The sequence below is a fragment of the Balaenoptera musculus genome, chromosome 20 (genome assembly GCF_009873245.2).
Source record: "Balaenoptera musculus isolate JJ_BM4_2016_0621 chromosome 20, mBalMus1.pri.v3, whole genome shotgun sequence".
Classification (NCBI taxonomy): Eukaryota; Metazoa; Chordata; class Mammalia; order Artiodactyla; family Balaenopteridae; genus Balaenoptera; species Balaenoptera musculus.
Window position 1 is genome coordinate 26,415,505 of NC_045804.1, and position 23,324 is coordinate 26,438,828.

The following is a 23,324-nucleotide window of genomic DNA, read 5'->3' on the forward strand; positions in this document are numbered from 1 at the left end:
CTGGGAGCTTGTTGATAGAATAGAAATAGCAGATATCAGGGAGGGATGCAGGGTGGGATGGGGATGATAATGGGGTTGGCTTGGGACATGTCAGGATATCTGGGACATAGGGAACCAGGACCCGAACACAAGTTTCTAACCTCAGTCCAGGCTATTTGCAGTCCACCACCCCTCACAAGCTGACAGGTGAATCTTCCTGTGCCAGGCACCATCTGGGTGCTGCACACGTTCACCACAGCTACCCACCCTGAGGTTGGTAGTATTGTGTGTCCTCATTTCACTGGTGAAGGAAATGAGGTGCAGAGAGGTCCAGGGACTCACCCAAGATCACACTGGTAGCAAGAGCAGAGCCAGGATTTGACCCAGGCAGTCTAGAACTAGAGAAGATGCTAATCACTACCGCGTTGCTTTGCCTGCTGTCTTCCTGTTACTGTTATTAGATTGTGTGTGTGTGTGTGTGTGTGTGTGTGTGTGTGTGTGTGTGTACGGGAATGGGGAGGAGAGGAAAATAAACAAGTGGCAATTAAAAGATGAAATAGGGGATGGGAATTCCCTAGTGGTCCGGTGGTTAGGACTCGGCGCTCTCACTGCCAAGGGCCCGGCTTCAATCCCTGGTCAGAGAACTAAAATCCCACAGGCTGCACGGCACAGCCAAAAAATTTTTTTTAATTAAAAAAAAAAAAAAAAAAGATGAAATAGGGGAATTCCCTGGCGGTCCAGTGGTTAGGACTCTGTGCTTTCACTGCTGAGGGCCCGGGCCCTGGTTGGGGAACCAAGATCCCGCAAGCTGCGCGGTGCAGCTGAAAAAAAAAAAAAAAAAGATGAAATAGAATTGTAGTAACAGGACAGGCAGGTGTGGATGAAAAGGCAGGAAGAGCCGCAGGATCTGTTTCTAGGGGAGAAACTGTGTAAGCAACACCTGGAGAATTAACGAGGGAGACAGAGAAACACGAGCAAGCAGGATTAGCTCCTGTTCCCCAAGGCCTGGGATCTGCTTTTTCTTTGTTGGTCCTCAGCTCCAGGCGTTCTCTGGAACAGATCATATGAGTGAGGAGATTTTTGGCCTGAATGATGCAGATAATCCCCTGCCCCGCACTGGCATTGGGAAACTAGTTCTAGATGTGTAGGACCCCACATCTCCCTGGCAAGCCCTTAGTGGGCAGCCAGAACCCAGATGAGTAATCATTAGCACTCTACTTAGCCCACATTCATGGTCAACCATCGTGGGCTGCAGTGCAAATGGATCCCACGCTTTGAGAACCAGACTTTGAAAGGACACAGTAGAGCCTATGTAGGAAGAAAGGCTTCATTTGAGCAGAGAGATGGTGAGTAGGCTTGGGCAGTGGCTGGATTTGACTAGGTGAGAGGATTTTGGAAAGGTGACTCTTTCCTTATCTGAAGCAGGTAATGACTGGACTTAGCTTAAGTAATGAGAGCCTTATCTTCTCTGGGAAGAGGCGGCACCAAAGTAATCATAAAAGTAGAATGTGTTCTTGGCAATACAATTCGCATCAAACTAAGGATTCCAAGGGTGTAATCTGGGCCCCTCTCCTCTTTCTCTCTCCCTGAATGTTTTCTGTTTTTTAATTTTTATTTATTAATTATTGTGGCCATGCCATGTGGCTTGCGGGATCTTAGTTCCCCGACCAGGGATGGAACCCGGGCCCCTGGTAGTGGAAGCGTGGAGTCCTAACCACTGGACTGCCAGGGAATTCCCTGTTGTTTGTTTTGGCAATTCCAGAAACCTGACTGCTCAGAACTTGGTCTTCAAGCTCTACAAGGAGCCTCTCGCCTCCCCCTTCCAAGAAGGAAACAGAATGAAGAGTCCTTAGCATTGTTTCACAAACCCAAAATAAGAGCTCACATTTGTCCAGTGAGCACTTACTCTGTGCCAGGCACTGTTCTAAGAGCTCTGCGCACATTAACTCATTTAATTCTCACAACTTCTGAGGCAACTCTGAGACGAACAAGCAGGAACCTCAATGCAATCAGAGTGATGCTCAGGGAAATCTGGGAGTAGATCGGAAAGACACAGAGCTGCCCTCCTGTGGGGTCAAACAGCCAGGTGGGTGGGATCTTCAGTGCCATAGGGTGGTCGGGAAAGTGGGACCCAGGAAGCAAAGCACAGGGTCAAAGCCAAATGGGGCTAAAGATTCTGGAGAATAAACCCAATGTTAGGGAGTCAAAGGCTTTTAAGAAACCAGTTACATGAACCTAGGGGTTGAGTGGGCCTTCGTTTCACCAGATAAGCAGTGAAATGAGCCCAATTCCTCTGAGAGAACAGTCCCCTAGTCCCACTGCTTACCAAGGTGTCCAAAATCTGCTGAGAAAACTTTCTATTAAACCCACTTCCTGTCCTGCAAAGATGGCCAAATTTCAGCACATCCGACGTCCCCCATCGGCCCCAGGCAGGGCAGAGAAGGCAAGCAAGGCACTCCTCTGCGAGGGCAGAAGCAAGAGCTTTGGAGGCCTGAACCCAGCCTGCCATGGTCACATGACCACAGGGCTTCTCCCCAAAGTCGGGTGCCAGTGAGCAAAGAGCCCATGTAATAGCTGGTGATTGGATGAGGGACATTAGAGTGGGCAAGCGTAGCATGCCTCGGTGAGCTGGTGGCAGCTGCAAGGAGCAGGCCAGAAGGCCGATGGAGCCAGCCGCCGAACAGGTGGGCCAGGAGGTAGTGGACATTCTCTCAGAGAGAAAGGGACTGAGAGGCGCAGACAGCGCCCCCCGCCGAAAGCCTTCACAGCAGCTGAGGGCAGGATGCAGCCCGCTCAGGCCCCTCGATGTCCTTCTATTCCAAGGACAGTTTTACCTCGACGTTCCACACCAATATTTTTCCATCTTCAACTCCTAGACTTTCAATCCCCCCAAAAGGAGGGAGGTGAACAGGCAAAGACTGGGGGGAAGCGATGGGCTGACATTAATTGATAGGAGCGGCTTCGAGCAGTTCATGCCGCCTTATCTCTCTCTCCTCTGGATAGCGTGTGTCCGCTGGAGTCCGCGGGGTCGGTGATTAATAGGGGCCATCACTCACTGTCCAGGACGGCTGAAAGGCAGCAGGGAGGGGGCGGCCCTCCCCAGAGCTGAGATAACAAGCAGCAGGAATAATGAGTGGTGTCACTCCACTTTTCATTTTGATGGAAAGTCATTACGGGAGTCAACGCCAGCGACAAAGAGCCATGAATCAACTGCTCTGCTATGAAATTAAAATCGAATTGCTGGCCACCCCCAACCCCTACCCTTCCTGGGAAATGGGGATGGGCAGGTGGCCAGGGAGAAGGGTGCTAGCCTGGGGTGGGCTCTACCCAATCACAGAGCAGCCAGTTATGGGTAGGAAGTGGACAGGCAGCTTGTGAAGGTGACAACTCCTGTCTCCACCTTGTTTATCAGACCCTTCCTCCGCAAACCGCATTTTCCCTCCGCCTAGAGGTAAGCTGTGATTAAAAGGAAAATACAGCTTTGCTGGCTCCAACAAGGCTGCCACTTGACTGCTCCCCTTGGGCTTCTGGCCTGAGTGGGGCAGTCTGGGCCTGGCTATGGAGAGAAAGGGGCCCAGCTGACTCAGCTACCCCAGAGCCCCTTGCTGAACCATTTGTAGATACTAATCGGGCCCCCCCCCCCCGCCCCCCCGGCCACCAGAAGCAAAGAGGAAAAGTCCCCAACCTGGCACTCCACAGGATCAAGAACCCCATGCAGCCTCAACCCCAGGCCCGGAGAACGGCACTATCAGTAGTGAAACAAGAGTCCCTTCCTCTTTTATTAAGTCCAACTAGATAATGAGAAAGAGCAGAAGCTGTGGTTTGAGGCTGATGGGTCACAGGACCAATTAAGACAGCTTCTTGCAGAGAGTACAGTGAGTGCCAAGGTAACCATCTGGGTGATGGTTCCATCATGGGGCTTTCCGTCCTCCAGTCAGCCTAGTCTCTGGCTGGGAAGGGCCCCTGGCTGTCCCTCCTCCATCCTGAAGGCTGAGAAGACAGGCAGGAAGAACGGGGAGCGGGAGCGTGTCACAGAGAGGTTCCCATCAGGTTCACGGGGCGCCCATTGTACCTTTTCGAAATGTCAGCTTCAATCTGAAAGACAGTGATACAGAGTGGGCAGGAAGCAGAGACAAAGGGACCTCATTCTGCAACAACTGGGCGGGTTTACCTTTCCTGTCTCACCAGCTTCTGCAGCTCCTTGGTCTTCTCCAGCAGCAGGTCCAGCTTGGGCTCCAGAGCCGCCTGCTCCCGAAGGGCTTCCTGCTGCTTCTGCAGCATCAGCTCTTTCTTCAAAACCAGCAGCTGGGACTGCTTCAGCTTCTGCTGGAGGAGCTCAGTCACTCGGTCCACATACCTGGGCCGGGCACTCAGGTAAGGGTTCGGTGTTGCTGTGCAACCTGGGTGTCCCCATCCAACTGCTGAGGCTCAGGAAACCAAGTCTCTAATTGACCTCTCAGCCTCCACATCCTTCAATCCTGTCTTGCAAGGAGTACCACTCCCGCTTCCCCATCCTACAGGGGAAGCAGATTCTGCCTGCATACCTCAAACCACCCCATCTTGCCCCAAAGAGAACCGCCATCCCCAGTTGGGATGGTGCAGTTATGGGAGGAAGGGATGAGGTCTAAGGGGTCATGGAGACGAGGAAACAAGGAGTCAGGGCTGGGGCTTCCCTGGTGGCACAGTGGTTAAGAATCTGCCTGCCAATGCAGGAGACGCGGGTTCGAGCCCTGGTCCGGGAAGATCCCACATGCCGCGGGGCAACTAAGCCCGTGCACCACAACTACTGAACCTGCGCTCTAGAGCCCGCGAGCCACAACTACTGAAGCCCATGTGCCTAGAGCCCGTGCTCCGCAACACGAGAAGCCACCGCAATGAGAAGCCCCTGCTTGCCGCCACTAGAGAAAGCCCGTGTGCAGCAATGAAGACCCAACACGGAAGGGAGGAAGGAAGGAAGAAAGGAAGGGAGGAAGGGAGGAAGGAAGGAAGGAAGGAAGGAAGAAAATACATTTATAAAAAAAAAAGGAGTCAGGGCTGCCCGAGATGGCAGGGCCCTGCAGCATGCCCTTGAACAGCCCAACAACAAGGGGAAAGCCAGACCTTGGTGAGGCCATGATCATAAACAGGTGTTGCATTCGAAGACTGGTGAGCCGGCCAATCAGATCCTGCAGTGCCGACACCATGGTGACCATCTTTGCTTTGGTCTGGCCCTGCAGGATGGCTGGAGCCAGCTGGAACTGGCTCACGGACAGGATGTCTGCCTCCTCACTCATCTCCACTGCTCTCTGGGACAAGAAGATCTCAAGCTGAGGACAGAAGAGGATTTGGTTCAAACCGAGAAAAGAACTCAGAAGCTAGGCCCTCAGGCTGGTCAAAATGAAGAATAAGGTGAGGGTTATATTCTGGTTGAGGAGCAGTTATTTCCTCTGAACATTTTTATTGCTAAAAACTCACCAACTATAACGTGGGAGTTTGGGGCAGCCTCCACCATCACCCTTCAGTCCCTCATTGCTGTCTCAGGCCTTACCTGGCCCTGGACCCCTCTCCTTCCTCCCAGGCTATGGGGCACATAACTACGATGCAGAGATTCAAAGGGTTCTCTCTGCCCAGTGAAGGTATTTTCTCTCCATGGGAAGAATGAGATTCAGGGAATAGGAATCCATGTTTGAGAAGCCCTGGATTAAGAAAAGGCTGGGAAGAATCTGAGAACCAGCCGCATATCTTGTCACTTTTATTGGACCACGGAAACTTGAACTAGACTGGTGAGGACAAGGCCTTCCATGAGGCCCTCCCCAGCCAGCAGGCCACCGAGAAGTGGACAGACCCAGAGATTAACAAAGACAAGCCCCCCGCTTCCCAGTCCCAGAAAGAAGATCCGAGAACACTGGCTCCTTACTCTAGGTTGCTGGATACTTTAGCCACAGGAATGATACTAAAACACAAATGAGAACATGTCGCTCCAAACCTCCAACAAGCTTCCCAGTTCCCTCAGAGTAAAAGCCAAATTTCCGACTCCCTTCAGCTCTCTGGGCTCTTCTACTTCCCCCAGCTCCCCTGCTCAGCCACAGTGGCCTCCTTGTTCATCACACGTGCAGGACACCTCCCACCTCAAAGCTTCTGCGTTGCTCCCCTTGCCTGGAAAGCTCTTCTGCCAGATATCAGCATGGCTCTCTCTGCACCCCCTTGCAGGTCTTGACTTACTGGTCACCTTGGCAACAAGACCTTCCCTGACCACCAACATAAAAATGCAGCCCTTCCCAGTAACCCCATCTCCCTCCCCAGCTCTCTTTTTCCATGGCACTTATGTTAACACCTGACATACTACATATTTTACTTGTTTGTCTTGTTTCTTGTCTGCCTTCCCCACTAGGATATAAGATCCATGAGGTCAAGGACTTTGATTTGTTCGCTGCTCAGCACCTCAGACAGTGCCAGGGGCTTAGGAAGTACATGATAAACACAGTTGAATGAATGGGGGAGCATCCTAATATGTGAGTCCCTGCTCCAGAACAAGGAAAGTGCTCAGCACCCTTACACAAAAAGGAAGGGTCAAGTAAGGTACCTGGAGCGATGCCGCCTATGCTGGTGCCAGGCCTCCCCCCGCATCACCCAGAGGACAAAGGTACCTCCATAAGCTCATCGATGAACTGATTCCGGGTCTCAGGGTATTCAAGAAGTGTCAGAGCATCTGGGCCCCTAGCAACACCTTTGGGAGCTGCCAGGAAGAGAGAGAAGTGATAAAGTTGCTGAGGACTGGAGAAGACTCTCAGTTTGAGAAGTCTTGGTGGGTTAATATAGACACAGACACTGCACTAAGGCCACTTCCTGTTCCAACCCAAGTGGGAAGGGATACCCTTTCCCATTTGTCTCAGCCCTAATCAGGCACTAGTGCCAACCCAAGTCTGTGAGGAGGACCACAGAGCTGAGTTCCAAAGAATGGAAAGTTCCTTCGCTCTAGTGGGCGTGAAGTCTCATCCTGCACTGCCCTCTAGTGGCTCAGATCCCTACTCTCAGCTTGTGGGGAGGGGGGGGCCAGGTCAGGCCTCACAGCCTATCAGCCCTCTCGGAACCTCCCCAGAGAACAGCTGACCCACATCCAGTATCCAAAAAGTTGAGAGTTTCTAGATTTAATTTTAAGAACTTCTCTCTATCCGCCTGCACTCACATCATCAAGATTTTGAAAAAACAGGTAAACGTCCGAGAAGCCCAATCTTGGCAGTGTACTTTTTCTTTGCTTCTGGAGACACGGGGGCAGGCTCTGCCAGGGCTGCAGGGAGGGGTGCACTCACCCTGGGTTCCGGCTTCCAGCACGGTGATCTGCAGAGCAGCAGCATCGTCTCCCCAGTCTATCTCATCACCCCCAGCTTCCTGGGTGGAGAGTAAAGAACCCCAGCAGTGTTGGGAGAACTTTCCCCAGCAAAGGGAGCCGGAATAAACCAAAGCCCTCAAAAGTTCAATGACGGGGCTTCCCTGGTGGCGCAGTGGTTAAGAATCCGCCTGCCAATGCAGGGGACACGGGTTTGAGCCCTGGTCCGGGAAGATCCCACGTGTCGCAGAGCAACTAAGGCCGTGCGCCACAACTACTGAGCCCGTGCGCCACAACTACTGAAGCCCGCGCTCCTCAACAAGAGAAGCCAACACAATGAGAAGTCTGCACATCGCAATGAAGAGTAGCCCCCGCTCACCACAACTAGAGAAAGCCCGCGTGCAGCAACGAAGACCCAACGCAGCCAAAAGTAAATAAATTAAAAAAAAAGAAAATTGCTCTAAAAAAAAAAAAAATTCGACGACGGCCCATTGCAGCCCTGATGGAGGTGGCAAAGATGGCACTATGGGCCCGTGCATGTAGGTACCACCTGCCTATATCCCCATACCTGCCCCGAACACCAGAAGAAAGAGGTCAAACCTCTGATATGTCACTTTGGAAACTCTGCCCCACACTGGACTACACCTGGTCCAAGAACTATGAACTTCATGTGATGTCTTTAAAGACAGAGACAACACTTTTCTTATCACCAAAGCAGCAATCACAGAAAGTCCTCAGAGAGATGGACCGAGAGGGCATCTTAACCTTTGAGTCCGATTCCAGGGAGATGCCCCAGTCAATTCCAGCAGCCTGGGCAGAGATGCCAGAGTCAGCCCCTTCAGACGCCACCTCCACCCCAAAGTCGCCCCAGTCAATCTGGAAGGGGGAAAAAAGTGTTAGCTCGCAGAAGATGGGTGAATAAAGGGGGCTGCCTTCCCCTAGGCCTCAGCTGCTTCAGTAGGGAGTGCGCTGTTTAAGCATAATGGCCTCCAAGTTCCCAAAGGAGAGCCCATCTTCAGAGAGCTCAGGGGACTGAAGGGGTCCCAGTTCAAAGTTGACCAGCTTGCTGAGCCTCTTCAGAACTCATCTATTCTCTGGTCTCAAGAAAGCCAGAAAAATAAAGGGGTAGGGCCTTCTGGGCCCTTCCACCTACAGTTTCTCTCACAGGAATACACCTTTCTTCCCTCTGGACTCTGAATTCAAGTGGGGTGTGGACGGCGTAGGAGGGGAGGAAGCGGCTCTTACTAGGCCTGTCTTACCGCGTCTTCTTCCACCTGCTCAGGGGGCTCCTCGAGGTGCGGCCGCTCCACCACCGAGGGCTCCGTGCCCGTCCTCCACTCATACACCGTGCAGTTCCCCCGTGTCTGCACAAACCGTAGCATTGGCAGCACCTGCTCTGTGGGGCTGCAACGGAGCAGGCAGCTGACCTTCCTGCTGCCCACTCATGAGGCCAGCATGGGCCCGGCCTCTCAAAGGTCACGTGGGGAAAATACAAGTGGAGAAGAGAGCACCGCTGGGGAAGTAGCTAAACTGTCCCCCCCGCTGGGGAGAAACAGGCCCTCGGTACCTTTCACACACAAACCCCACACAGGCCTGGTACAGGTCGATGGCTTCCCCCAGGGACTGGGCCGCCGCCCCAATCTCAGCCAACTGACTCGGCAGGTCCTTCACCAGGGCCAGCAGTTCTCTTTGGACGTTGTCCCCCTAGAGAGGATCCACGAGGTGGGCTTAGACAGAAGTGGTGGGAAGCAGAGTACAACAGATTAAAGAATACGCCTGAAGATTAGAGACAGGGCAAGAAAATGGCCTGAGAAGGGCCCAACCAGGCGGAGAGGGAAGCCCTTCCCAGAAGCAAAGGCGTTGGGCCCAGGAAGACAGACAGAGGCCCCAGGTGTCCGTCCTCCTGCCACGGCAAGTACCCGCCGCTCACCGTGATGCCATACTGCTTGCACGAGTGGTAGAACTGCTCCCGCATCTCGGCAGCCCCCGCCTGGCCCTCCTCCTCCTTGCGGCTGTATTCTTGCTGCAGCTGCTGGCACTTGGCGATCTGCTTCTTCAGGGAGGGGATCTCGTAGGTGACGTTCCGAACCAGGAGGCTGGAGAGTTCCACTGAGAAAGAAGGGCCCAGGAAGTTCACCCCAGATCTGCACACCATAAGGCAGGCATGCCCCAAGGACACGCACAAACATACCCTAGTCGGGTGGCGAAGAGCACGGGGTTGGCCTCCCAGCTCTTCCCCTTCCTGGCTGTGGAACCTAAGACAGTCATTTAACCTCTCTAATCCAATCCTCAGCTACAAAACAGGAGCAATAATAGTTATCATGAAGATCAAGAGAGAGAATCCATATAAAACACAAGTACGATTCCTTGCATTTAGTAGGTGTTCGGTCAATATTAGCTATTATAATTATTTATACTATTAGAAAACACAACCCAAACTACAGTCAGCCCTTTAGTTACTCCCTCAGGCCCCTGATACAGCTCCCAGGACAACCCATGCCTCTTGTGCTCAGTGGAGCACAGGGGTGCAGAGGGAGTCGGTCACCAGGAGGTGCGGGTGGAAGATTTGCACACACCTGCTTGGCAAATGCCCACGACCTGCCTGGTGGTCATCCTCCTCCCAACACTCTTCGTGGAATTTATTTTCCCACCTCACAGACATCTACACCCCAGCCTCTTCCCCCACGTGAACTGTGCCTCCTAGAAGCCCACTGTCTCAGAACTTGGGGAGTGGACCTCCCCATGGACACTGGGACTCCTGGGCTGGGCCACCTTACCTAGGTAGGTGTTGTCCTTCTCGTATAGGGCTACAATCTCCTGCCAATCCTAAGAAAAGAAACAGGAAGTGGGCCTGAACAGCACTCAGCAGCCGCTGAGTGCATCCCAGCTCAGTCCCCCAACCGGGAGGCTCTCCCAGTCTCTGCATCACATCAAACTCCTCGTCCTCCATCATAATCCTGGCTGGACCACCCACTTTATTTTAAGAGTGTGGTGCCAACAAGCGATCCCCAAAGCAAATGTAAACCCAGGGGTAGGATCTACTTTTGGCATAAACTGTGGGGACGGAGAGAAAGTTGAGGAAATATTCCATGTAGGCGTCTCCACTGGATCCTCAGCAAGACCAGACAGGCTCTGACCCTCTGGACTGGAGGTCTCCAGCTGCGTGTTACCACCATCGCCCACACTTGCCTTCATTCGCTGTGAAGAGTACCGGCCAAAAATATTTTTTGTGGAGGCTTCAGTGCCTTTGAGAAGCTCCACAATTCTTAGGCAGTGGAAGTAATGAACGTCTGGAAAGCAAGGGAGAACAAAGACTTTGAGAATTACAGTGTCTTCCCCACCCACTGTGGCCACCACGCATGGCTGACTCACGTATATGCTAGTAACTTTAGCAGGCATAGCTCTCCCCTTCATCATTTTGTGTTGAAAGAAACAAGCATCTATACCCCAAATAAAAACCTCTCTTTCTTTAGGGGTCATCCCTATGGCTATAGAAAAGGGAGCAGCTCAGCTGATATATACCGCCCCAGGAAAGAGAGGGTGTCCAGTAATGTAGCCCCAAAGCACTCACAGGATCCAGAGAGCAGCTGGGCGATCTCTTGGCTCTCTGGCATGTCCTGGATGGCGGCATTGATCTTCTCTCGGATGGTCAACACCAGACTCTGCCATTTCAGGTTGCAGTGCCTTCTGTCCACCAGCCAGTCTACAGGAGAAACACTCGAATCACAGCATTCCCATTCCCATGGCCAAAATTCCATCACTGATTCAAGTGAAATATGCTAAGGCACTGGCTGAAAGTTGTATTCATATTGGTTAAGGTGTGGGGGTCACGGGAAGATGGGAACGAAGACAGGCCCAAAGGGATGCTTGGGGCTAAACAGACTCCGGCAACCTGACTTCATCCACATTGTGACTTTTATAAAGCGATTGCCTCAACACAGGGATAAAGTAAAACTTTAAATTGGTCTTGACATCAAAGTGCCAATTTGGACCATATTCTCCATGATGTTTTTGCTTCCACGGATAACTATATCTTTCTTACTGACAGCAGACGCTATTCAACTTCCACTTCCTCAGGGCTGGGATTAACCATGACAATGGAAAATACAAGATGGTTATGCCAAATACCAGATGAATGAACAACTGCAAAGCCCCTACTACCTACAGCGCCCTAAGGACTAGATAACACTGGTCTCTTCTTACCAGTGAAGTACCATCCTGCACACATGAATACCCATGTGACTGACCTCCTGGATTCTGGGCCCAGATCTGTGTTTTTAGTAGAGAGTATAGGTGGATAAGAGCCATGTACATTTCCTCAGTCGGAAAGAGCTAAGAGCTAGACTTTGTGGTCAGATGGTCCTGGCTTCTAATTATCAACTTTCCTGGGCAAGTCTCTCAACCTCTCTGTGCCTCAGTTTCCCTACATGTAAAATGGGGATGATAAAGATACTGAGTACAAGGGGGAATGAAGATAAAACACTGAGCGCTGTGTCACATGGCAAGGGCTCAATGAATTGTAGTGATCTTCATTTTCATAATGTCAAGCACATAAAACAGCACCTTGTATAGAATAAACCTTCAATAAATGGTTGTTGTTTTATTGGTCCTTTTCATGACATCAAGAGTGTACGTGTGCTGAAGAGCTGCGAAAAATCTGCAATGAAACTAAAGAAGCTCCACTAAGTGGCCATCTTGCCCTTGTTAATAAATCTGCCAGCTGGTCAAACACTGAGGGCCCACATTAGTTATCAGTTATATTCCCTCCACTGTAGTCCTCTAAAATCTTCAGAAAGAAAAATTCTGTGGACGTCACAGTAGTAGAAGCAAAGAGATGAGGCAAACAGATGTCATCTTAATGACAAACCAGCATCAAACAATTAATCCAGGGCTTCCCTGGTGGCGCAGTGGTTAAGAATCCGCCTGCCAATGCAGGGGACACGGGTTCGAGCCCTGGTCCGGGAAGATCCCACATGCCGTGGAGCAACTAAGCCCGTGCGCCACAACTACTGAGCCTGCGCTCTAGAGCCCGTGAGCCACAACTACTGAGCCCACGTGCCACAACTACTGTAGCCCGCGCACCTAGAGCCCGTGCTCCGCAACAAGAGAAGCCCGCGCACCATAACGAGCAGCCCCCACTGGCCGCAACTAGAGAAAGCTCACGCGCAGCAACGAAGACCCAACGCAGCCAAAAATAAATAAATAAATTTATATATATATATAAAAAAACCCAAGAGCTGTGCGTGGCCCTGGAGGAGTCAGAATGAAGAGGTCCTTCCCTGGCTCTGAACTGGGGAGGAGGTATATAGATCAGATACAGATGGCAGGGAGATGGCCTGGCCACTAAAAGGTTTTTCTTTCCAACTGGATCTATGTCCCTCTTCCTCCTAAAATCAAGGGGAGATGGAACCTTTTTTTTTTTTAAAAAAAGGTTTTTTTTCGGCATAATACAAAAAGCATAGATACTGGAACCTGACAGACTTAGGTTCTGCCTAACTTCAGATCTGCCATTCAGTAGCTGACCATCTTTAAGGTAAGCCCTCACCCTCTCTGTGCCTGAAAGATATGATTGACAACACATGTTATAAATGTTAAAGTAGAAAACACAGGTCAAGTACAGACTCTATGTCTGTTTCCTTCCCGCTTCTCTTAGCGGGGCAATCCGGCCACAGATGGGCGCATAGAACAGGGCGAGTGGTCAGTGCCTCAACAGGTGCCTTGGGACGTCGGGGCTCCAGCTGTTGGTGACAAGGGGCAAAGGGGCCAGGGCTCCCCCTGACAGCTGGCTGAGCGGAGGTGCCCCCTCCTACCGAGCAGTTTGCTGGTCTGGATGTCGATGGGCACGTGCTGATGGTCCTGGCGGGAAACACGGCGGGGAACGGGGCGTGAGTCCTGGGTGCGAACGAGCCACTCGCGCGCTCATTTCACCGACCCAACCGCCACCCTGCGGGGCCAGCACGACGGGCCGGGGAGGGCCGCGCGCCGGAGGGAGCCCAGGAAGCAGGTCAGGGACGGGCGGGCTGAACTCAGTTCAGGGGTCCCAACCCAGCCCCTCACCTCCCCAGCCCCTCACCTCCCCAGCTACTGTCGCCCCCACCTGCATCTTTCCTCCACTTCCGCTTCCGGCCGCCGACCCAGGCCCGCCCCGCCTACCACTAATCCAGTGGTGGTGTGGCTGAGCTTCAGTTTAGGTCTCCTCCGGCCACGTCACCGCCTTCCTCAGAGCCAATCGGGGCGCGCGCTCCACCCGGGCTTCAAGCCCCACCCACCCCGGGGCTCCGAGTGGCTGAGCCCGGGAAGGGCGGGAGAAGAGGAGACAGCCAATGGGAGGCGCGAGGCGGGCTCACGGCCGTGGAGGGGCGGGGGCGCCAGGAAAGGGCTGCAGTGGCGACGCGATTGCGGCAGGCGGCGCCCAAGAGCCGATCCCGGCCGCTTCCGGCCAGGCAGGAGTAGAGCCCTCTGCTCAAGGATTAACGCGTCTGTGGACAAGGTCCTAGCGCCGCCCTGAAGAACCTGGAGGTCGTTAGAAATGCCTTCTCTCTCCTTGCCTTGCTTTACCGTCGATCGATCGATCGTAGTTTGAAGGTCTCTTGTGGCACTTGTCACACATTGCCTTCTCAGTTTATGTAATAGACAAGTGTTGAACACCTGCTATGTGTTGTGTGATTAGGGCAGGGATGGGGAGGGAGGAGGGTCAAGGGAGGCGTCCCAAAGATAACACCTAAACTGAGTGTTAAAAGAAGAGCGGCAGAAAGAGGGTGATGTGGGAGGGGTGTTCTGGGTGGAGGAGACTGTACAAAATTTTGCAGGCCACAGACTGCAAGGGGGTGCAGGGAAAAACAGGCAGGCAGGACTAGCAAAATAATTGGCGGGGTCCAGTGCAAAATTAAAATGCCCTTGTTAAAAAATATGAACTGCAGAGGTCTCACACGCATGACGGCGGCCCTGCAGGCAGGCCAGCCTCTGTGCCGTGAAAGGTTTGAGGCACAACAGACTGTAGAGGTGGAAGGGTAGTATCGTATCATATCATCTCACGAAGGAACTTGGACTTCACCCCTGCAGACAGAGGGGAACCCTTGGAGGGTTTTAAGGGTTTGAGCCTTGAGACAGGAGAGACCTGTACAGATTGACTGCAAAGAAGATGGATTCGTGGGAGATAAGACTGTCAGGAGGTTATCATGCAGGAGTTAGAGCCTGACCTGGGACAGAGGCATGAGGAGGAAGAGAAGGACTGGATTTCAGAGATGTTTTGGAGGAAAATGGACAGGACTTGGCATTTGATTGGCTGTGTGGTTGGGGGACAGCAGGATGACACCTAGGTGGTTGGATGAGAGTGCCTCCACCTAAGACAGGGATGCAGGATGCTGAGCAGGGGTTGAGGAGGGCGTATCAGCTTTGAATTTGTGGGGTTGGTGGCCCTGGGAGACCCCCAGGTGGCAAGTGTGCAGGAGGCACTTGGGTCTGTAGCTCTGGAGTTCAGGGGACTGGGGATGCAGCTTTGGAGAGCCGTAGGCTGACTGATCTGTGGTCCAGGTGGTGGCTGAAGCTGAGAGAGGGCATGAGATTGGGCAAGAAGTGGGGAGGGTGAGGAGAGAGGGCGGGCTGGGGATCTCACAGGGCTGGGTATGCCATTTTGCATCCCTCCCCTTCCAGGTTGTTAGCTCCTCAAGGGGGTTCTGCCTGGGTCTTTCTAAATGACCCCCCACTCCCCCCACCCCTGCCCCGTCTCATCACTTGGGACTTAGTAAATTTTTTATTGAACTGTGTGATGTGATAGGGCAGCGAGAAGACCTAGATTCCTGCCCAGTGAGATCTTGGACCATTTCCATAAGCTCTCTGCCAGCCACGGTTTCCTCAACATGGAGATAACACCTATCCTGACCATCTCAGAGTATTTCTATTTACAAACCTAAACAAATAAACATACTAGATGTACGTAACTCTTTATAGCTTACAACATGCTTTCATAGATTTTTCTCATTATCTGCAAACTGTGTGGGTGTGAGTATGTGTGTGTATGAAACATTAATCATTATTTTTATAGAATGGGTTGAAAGACTTCCGTAAAAATGGTTCATAGGGCAGAACTAAGGGCCTCTTCAGGGCTCTCTCGTGGGAATTTGGCTCCCATCTTAGAGTCCTGACTCAGGCTATAGGAATTGCCGGGGCTCCCCCATGATTAAACAAACACTTACCAGGCTCCAGCTATGTGTTCCTGGCTCCCTGGGACATCCCAGGAAACATGGCCCTGCCCTACCCTCAAGGTGCATCTTTCCTCCTTGAACCAACAGGCAGGGCAGGGCAGGAGGAGTCTAGAAGGCCCAGCGCTGGTGGGTTGGTGGAGGCAGAGACCACCAGCACTTCACCTCCCCGCCCCCGCAGCACCCCGGGTGGCTCATGTGGGGCAGAAGGATGTTTGAGAACAGCTCTGCCTGGCTGCTGGCCTCAGGGTGTTGGCCCCGGAGAGCGTAGGAGTGTGGATTTTGCACAGTATCTGCACAGTCTGTCCTTTTCTGAGGCCATAGAGAACCTCAGGGCCGATGGGCAGATAAGCACACAAGTGGTCTGGCATCCAGGGCATCGAGGTCTTCGGGACTCCCATCATCTGGAAAGTGGCAGGGAGAGGCTGTGAAAGGCTTCTGGCTGTGAATCTCTCAATTCTCTGCTGATTTAGCAGGTGGGGGTGAGGCAGCACATAGGAAGGTGAGGAAGGATAGAGCAGGCCTGTGGCGGCTTTGGACAGGAAAGCACAGAGCCCCAGGGTGGTATGTATGCAAACTGCCTTGTCATCCTTTGTTGTTGTTGTTTGTTTGCTTATTAAGCGATAGTCATGTGCCCTGTGCCAGTGTAGATCTAAATGTTTTACAAGCCTTATCGAATTTGATCCTTCCAAACAAACCTTATAATGTGGGTACTGTTATTAGGCAGATTTTAAAGGCAAGGGAGCCAAAGCTTAGGGAATTAAGTAACTTGTCCAAGATCATAGAGCTGGAGTTGGTGAGGCTGGGATCCAAACCCAGGCCTGTCTGGCTCCCCAGTCCTCATTCTTGTTCTCCGTGGGATGTGGCTTCTCCGGCAGCCCTGCCTGCTCCATTCAAGCACCACAGCTCGGCCACCACAGGCGCAGGCCTCTTCCTCCCTCCTCTTCGGCCTGATTCCCACTTTCTTCCCTGTGGTTGTGTCAGACACTTAGCACCCTCACCCTGGCAGTCCCTGCCCTTTTCCAGAGTTCTTTCTTACCACGCCCCATTCCGGGCAAGAAGGCCCATTACTTATGTTCCTGCAATATCCATAAAAGGAGGGCTTACCCTTGACATTCAGACATTTATCTACCATAGGTTTATGACTTTATGGTCCATGTCTTGTGTGTGTTTGCTCACAGCCACACTGACTGTGCTGTGTGTGTGTGTGTGTGCACGCGTGTGTGTGGTGTATCTGCCTGCTGGGCTGAAAGCTCTGGAAACTCAGCCTCCTCAGCTGGGCCTCTTGCTGCTTACAGTGTAGTCTCGGGGTTGGTTTTTTCAGTCTGTCTCCGTAACTAGTCAGTGAGCACCGTGTGGGCAGGGAGTACAGGCCTGTTCATCTCTGTAACCCTAGCACCTGGCATGACACCCCATGTTGAGTGTCAGGTGCTTGATGGATGCTTGTGAAGGAAGGAATGAGAGAAGGTGCCGCTGGTGCAGGAAGGTCTTTAGTGATGAGTGGGGACCATGATCACTTGGTCTGGGGGGCGGGTTGTGCATTCTCCAACTCTATTCCTCACTTCCCCCCTACAGCTCAGGACTTGGAGTCACTTGGAGTGAGAGGGAGGAATTTGAGGCGAAGATGTCAGGGCTGGTTGGCTTCACGAGTTAACACAGGCCAGAAGGCCTATGAGGGCCCAGTCAGCTGGGTCGTCCTCTGGGGCCAGTAATTGCCCTATAAACCCTGGCCACTGTGCCCTCCCCATCCCTTCACCTTTGTTAGTCATCTGGGGGAAAACAACTCACTGGGTGGCTTCATGAATTGGGTCCAAGGTTTCATCTTCTAGGGATGCCACTGCATTTCATTATTTCATCATCCCCATCATGGCAGGTAGAGGGAATCTGCTCTTCCAAGGGAAGGAAAACCAAGTCCACTGCCAAACCAGTCATCTATCAGCTTCCTTTCCCATGCAGTTCAGTGTTAGTTACCCTCTGTTTGTCAAGCACTGTTTGCCAAGGTGCTGGGGACCTTAACATGAAGACATGGTCCCAGCCCTCAAAGAAAGTGATGGTATGATGTGTGAGGGGCCCACCACATTCTAAATCCCGTGACAGCACACCCGGAGCCTAGCCCTGTGTTCATATATAGTAAGAGCTTAAAAAAATCCATACAAACAAAATAAGAGGGATGCTCGGAGTGCTAAGGGGACAGAAAGGGGGAGTATCCAACTCAACTGGGGGGTAAAGGCATGGGATGGGGAAGGAAAACTATCAGAGCAGGCTCCTGGGAGAAGTAACGCTTGAACTGAGTCTGGTAGGATGGGAATGAATTGTGGTAGAAGGGAGAGGACAGAGGAGCGGTGTATAAGTGATGGGTGTCATTCTAGGAAGGGGGAGTAAATAACATGGATAAAGCACATAGATAAGAGAGAGCATGACTGTTCCAGAACTTTATTGTGGGAACATGGGATGTTTATAGAGAGAGAAATTAGGTTGAAGAGATTGGCAAGGTGAGAGCATGAAGAATACTCAGATCCATGACAAAGGGTTGAAATTTAATCCTGTAGATCAGGGTTCCCAACCAATAGGCAGCAGACCCCTGGAAAGCTATAGAATTGTGCAAAGAGTCCAGGAATCCATAAATGCAGTTGTATTATTTTGGTGCATGCTAGAAGGACGACAATCGGATGGGGAGGTGGAGAAGTTTTTCTATGTTGAGAAAGGATGCTTTCAGAGAACAGGATACCCAAATGACCAATACATGTATGAAAAGATGCTCAATCTTACTAGTAACTAGGTGTATAGTTAGCTAGGGCTGCTGTAACAAATTACCACTACCTAGGTGCTTTAAAATAACAGAAATGTATTCTCTCACAGTTCTGGAAGGCAGAAGTCTGCTATCAAGGTGTCAGCAAGGTTGATTCCTTCCAAAGGCTCTGAGGGACAATCTGTTCTGGCCGCTCACCCAGCTTCTGGTGGTTGCAGACAACCCTTGCTGTTCCTTGACTTGCAGCTGCATCACTTCAATCTCTGCTTCTGTCGTCACATGGCATTCTCCCTGCGTGTTTCTGTCTCTCTCCTCCTATAAGGACACGAGTCCTTGGATTTAAAGCCCGCCCTAATCTAGTATGTCCTCAGCTTAACTAATTACATCTGCAAAGACCCTATTTCCAAATAAGGTCACACTCTGGGGTTCTAGGTGGACATGAGTTTGGGGGACACTATTCAATCCAGTGCACTAGGGAAATGAAAATATATAAGACACAAAAATTACTACTTCAGTTCCATCATACTGGCAAATATTATAATGTCTGTGACCCAGGTTGTGTTCTCCAGAAGTAGGTGAAATTTGGGGGGGCAAGATGCTTACTAGGGATCACTTCCTGTGAGAGGAACCAGGCAGAAGTAGGATTGAGCAGTGGGAGAAATCCAACTGTAATGAGGGCCTGACAAAGCTTCAGTCAATTTGGTGGGGAGCTCTGGAGTGACTATTGCCCCTCCGACTGCCCTTCATGGGGGTGAAATGGCTGGTCCTTATATCCCCAGATGCAGGCTTCCCCAGAAGGGCAGGCTCTTGGGAGAGGTGCTCTCTGCAGCTGCAGCAGGCCCTGAAAGAGCTGACAGCTGGAGGCCAACCTCCAAGGAAGGCAGCAAGCCCTTCCTCACGGGATGGGGGGAGTCTCACTGTCTACCACAGTCTGACAATACAGAGGTGGTCAAAATGAAGAGTGAGGCAGGCCAACAAATGCTCCCCCCCACCCCCGACCCACAAGATGCTCACATCAAATCCCTGGAACCTGTGAGTGTGACTTTATTTGGAAAAAGAGTCTTTGCAGATGTGATTAAGTAAGGATCATCCTGGATTATCTGGGTGGACCCTAACTATTCTCCCAAGTGTTCTTGTAAAAGACAGGCAGAGAGAGATTAGACACATGGAAGAGGAGAAAGTGATGTGAGGATGGAGGAGGAGACGGGAGTGATGCGGCCACAAGCCAAGGAATGCCTACCGCCACCAGAAGCAGGAGGAGGCAAGGAACGGACTGTCCCTGGAGCCTCGAGAGGGAAGATGACCCTGCTAACATCTTGGTCTTGGCCAGTGAAGCTGATTTTGGAATTCCAACCTCCAGAACTTGTGAGAGAATACGTTTCTGTTGTTTAAATCCATCAAGTTTGTGGTAGTTTGTTACATTAGCCACAGGGAACTAAAACAAAGAGTAATGGGAAAATTGCTGGTGGGGATGCAAGTTGGTGAACCCACTCAGAGGTTCCACCTTGGGGTGGCAGTGAGGACCCAGAGTTCTCACACGTAGAGCATTTGGAGCCGTCCCTGGAACACAGTCCCTGTGAATACTGGCTGCTCACATTCCCACTTCCCACTGAGGTCTCCCTGAAGGGCAGCAACGGCAACCCCTCCAATGGCAGCCTCGACACCCACCTCAGACCTGCCCCTGCCCACCTCCCGGCTGCGCCTGGTGTAGCTTCCGGAGGCCAGTCTTTGGCCTTGCCCCACTTATCCCCTCAGCCAGGCTGGCCACCCCCAGGATCTCCCATCTTCTGGCCTTCCAGAGGAGGGGGAGTGCTGAGGAGAATGGCAGCCCCTCTCTTCTCCCTGCTTTGGGAAATCAATATCCCTGGAGCCTAGATCTACTCCCTGGGCAGAGGTCAGTAAGAGAGGAATGATCTGCTGGGCCAGATTAGATCTATAATCCCATAGGGCCCGGTGGCTGCATGTCCCAACAGGCACCAAGGTCCTTGAGGCTCCCTTAGGTGTATTTTACTTGCTTTACTCAACAAGGACACCTCTCTGAAAACGTGCACATTGCATGTTTGTATTTGGAATATCATACTTGAACCTAGTTTTAGGAAGGTGCATTAAAAGGTGGAAAATTCGGGCTTCCCTGGTGGCGCAGTGGTTGGGAATCCGCCTGCCAATGCAGGGGACACGGGTCCGTGCCCCGGTCCGGGAAGATCCCACATGCCGCGGAGCAGCTGGGCCCGTGAGCCACAACTACTGAGCCTGCGCGTCTGGAGCCTGTGCTCCGCAACGGGAGAGGCCGCGACAGTGAGAGGCCCGCGTACCGCGATGAAGAGTGGCCCCCACTTGCCGCAACTGGAGAAAGCCCTCGCACAGAAACGAAGACCCAACACAGCCAAAAATAAATAAATAAATAAATTTATAAAAAAAAAAAAAAAAAAAGGTGGAGAATTCTAGAAAGCAATAAAGCGGCCTTGTGAGGGTGATCTGTTTAAGGGATATTCATAGTTTATAGCCTTATCTCAAACTCCCCTCCCAACCCTGCTCCTCCCAGAAACAAACCTACCAAAGGTCAGGGGTTGGGCCTGACTTCCCAGGCTGGTCCCTCCCAGGAAGGGGAGCTGGGGCGCGCCTCTACCCCTGCACCGGGCCCTGCTGGCATTCTTCGAAGGGCAGGCTACGTGGGTATCCACTGAATCCCACCCACTGGGGCGCATCCTCCAGACTGGAGCTGAGAGAACAGAATTCTGCCCTCCTGGGTCCCACACATCAGAAAGCCCTGAGTTTTGGAGCGGGGGCAGTGAGCGCTTCCAGAACAAGCCACTTCCTCCTACAGATGGAAATGCTGTCCTGGCCCTTGGTTACAGTCCTCCAGGCCAGTGCTCATCCCATCATCCTTCCAGTATCTTCCCAACACCTGAGTTAAGTTTTTAGCCTCTTCTGGTGTCTTCTGGACTGGACATCCACTCTCAAAAAGACTAGGCTTTCAGAGAAAGTGACAGATCTAGAAACCTTCTTGGGACGACTGTGTGTACCTCTCATGAGAGGCAGGAGAACCTTACAAAGTAATATCCTCAATTCACATAGACCCCAGGGGAACTGATAACGTATCAGCAAGCCTGGTGCAGCTGAAACCACAAGAAGTGAAATAAATGGGTTTTCTCTCACATTTACCTGCCCCAGGGAGAGTAGGACAAAGGCAAGTGGCTACATTAAGAATTTCTTAAAGACAATACTTCTGTATCTCATTTATATTTTTTTAAATTAAGTAATTAATTAATTTATTTTTGTCTGCGTTGGGTTTTCATTGCTGCGCGCGGGCTTTTTCTAGTTGCAGTGAGTGGGGCTACTCTTTGTTGCGGTCCACGGGCTTCTCATTGCGGTGGCTTCTCTTGTTGCAGAACATGGGCTCTAGGCGCGCAGGCTTCAGTAGTTATGGCGCACAGGCTCAGTAGTTGTGGCGCACGGGCTTATTTGCTCCGCAGCATGTGGGATCTTCCCAGACCAGGGATCAAACCGGTGTCCCCTGCATTGGCAGGCGGATTCTTAACCACTGTGCCACCAGGGAAGTCCCTCTTATTTGTATTTTTTTTTTTTTTAAACACTTCGGCAGTTTCTTTTTTTTTAAAAATTAGTTAATTAATTAATTTATTTTTGGCTGTGTTGGGTCTTCGTTTCTGTGCGAGGGCTTTTCTCTAGTGTGGCAAGCGGGGGCCACTCTTCATCGCCGTGCGCGGGCCTCTCACTATCGCGGGCTCTCTTGTTGGGAGCACAGGCTCCAGACGCGCAGGCTCAGTAGTTGTGGCTCACGGGCCTAGTTGCTCCGTGGCATGTGGGATCTTCCCAGACCAGGGCTTGAACCCGTGTCCCCTGCATTGGCAGGCAGAATCTCAACCACTGCACCACCAGGGAAGCCCCTCTTATTTGTATTTTAAAGTTTGCATTAAGTACCTGCTATGTATCAGGTCAGTATCAGTGATAGATAACTCTGGGCTCAAGGAGCTAACATTCTATAAGGGAGGCAAATACATGACTAGATCATTACAATACTATACACGTGGACTTCCCTGCTGGTGCAGTGGTTAAGAATCCACCTGCCAATGCAGGGGACACAGGATCGAGCCCTGGTCCGGGAAGATCCCACGTGCCGCAGAGCAACTCAGCCCGTGTGCCACAACTACTGAGCCTGCATGCCTAGAGCCTGTGCTCCACAGCAAGAGAAGCCACCGCAATGAGGGGTCCGCGCACCTCAGCGAAGAGTAGCCCCAGCTCACCGCAACTAGTAAAAGCCCGCAAGCAGCAACGAAGACCCAAAGCAGCCCAAGATAAATAAATGAATAAATAAATTAAAAAATAATACTATATATGTATATATGTGTGAGTGTGTATACACATTTAATCAATCGTGGTATATAGCATGTTAAATAGAAGCATGTGAGTAAGCCCTGTTGGAACAAGAAAATTCCTGGTGGAGCAGGGGGCATAATAATTAATTTAGGCCTTGAGGGATGAATAGGAGTTTGTCTTGGTTTACTCAGGGGGTGGAGAGGCCATTCCTAATCTCGTCCTGTTAGGCAGCTTCTGCACCCAGGAAGGTAGGCAGAGAAAGACCTCATGTGCACATTCAGGGAGTGTTGGGAGAGGAGGCTGCAGAGGCCCCTTCCTAGGAGGGCCAGGCCAAGTCTTTTCCACTATGGGCGGTGGGGAGCCTTTGAAGGACTGTCCGCCTGAGGCCTCGGGGCACAAGGGGATATTTAGGATGGAGGCAAACACGAACTCAAGAGGCCGTGAGAAGCGGAACCGAGTAGATGCAGGGTTGGAGATGGTAGGGCAGGTCTGAGAGTTGGTTAATTAGAATTTAGAATGTAACCTGGAGGGAGAGCCAGGGATAGGGGGAATCGTATGCCTTTTCTCTACCCAGTGCCTCGCTCTGAGCCTGGAACTGAGCCTGGAACAGGACGCGGTGCATGGAGGAAGGTAGGATCTCAAGGTCTTTGAAGCCTACTTCTAAGCGAGGGAGGAGGGGATGAGGATGCCTGAGACTGGGGTGGGTCTGGAGAACCTGGCCTAAGGAGGGGCTGGTACCGCCCAACCCCACCTC

The 23,324-nt window shown here is 51.8% G+C and overlaps 1 protein-coding gene across 3 annotated transcripts; it reads right to left on the reverse strand.

Moving 5' to 3' along the window:
- Window positions 1–3,734: 3,734 nt before the first annotated feature.
- Window positions 3,735–13,524, reverse strand: CDK5RAP3 (CDK5 regulatory subunit associated protein 3). 3 transcript variants are annotated; one of them, XM_036838142.1, is made up of 14 exons: window positions 13,383–13,524; window positions 13,096–13,141; window positions 10,857–10,988; window positions 10,475–10,575; window positions 10,063–10,111; window positions 9,216–9,394; window positions 8,853–8,989; window positions 8,545–8,689; window positions 8,051–8,161; window positions 7,269–7,347; window positions 6,606–6,694; window positions 5,080–5,285; window positions 4,165–4,336; window positions 3,735–4,074 (listed from the first exon to the last, which is right to left on the reverse strand). In XM_036838142.1, the coding sequence occupies exons 1-14, from the start codon at window positions 13,386–13,388 to the stop codon at window positions 4,009–4,011; spliced, it is 1,518 nt and encodes a 505-aa protein (XP_036694037.1). In that variant the 5' UTR covers window positions 13,389–13,524; the 3' UTR covers window positions 3,735–4,008. The 3 variants fall into 3 exon arrangements, with proteins under 3 accessions (XP_036694037.1, XP_036694036.1, XP_036694038.1); XM_036838141.1 differs by having other exon boundaries at window positions 13,359–13,457; XM_036838143.1 differs by lacking the exon at window positions 13,096–13,141 and having other exon boundaries at window positions 13,383–13,424.
- Between the last annotated feature and the right edge of the window lie 9,800 nt (window positions 13,525–23,324).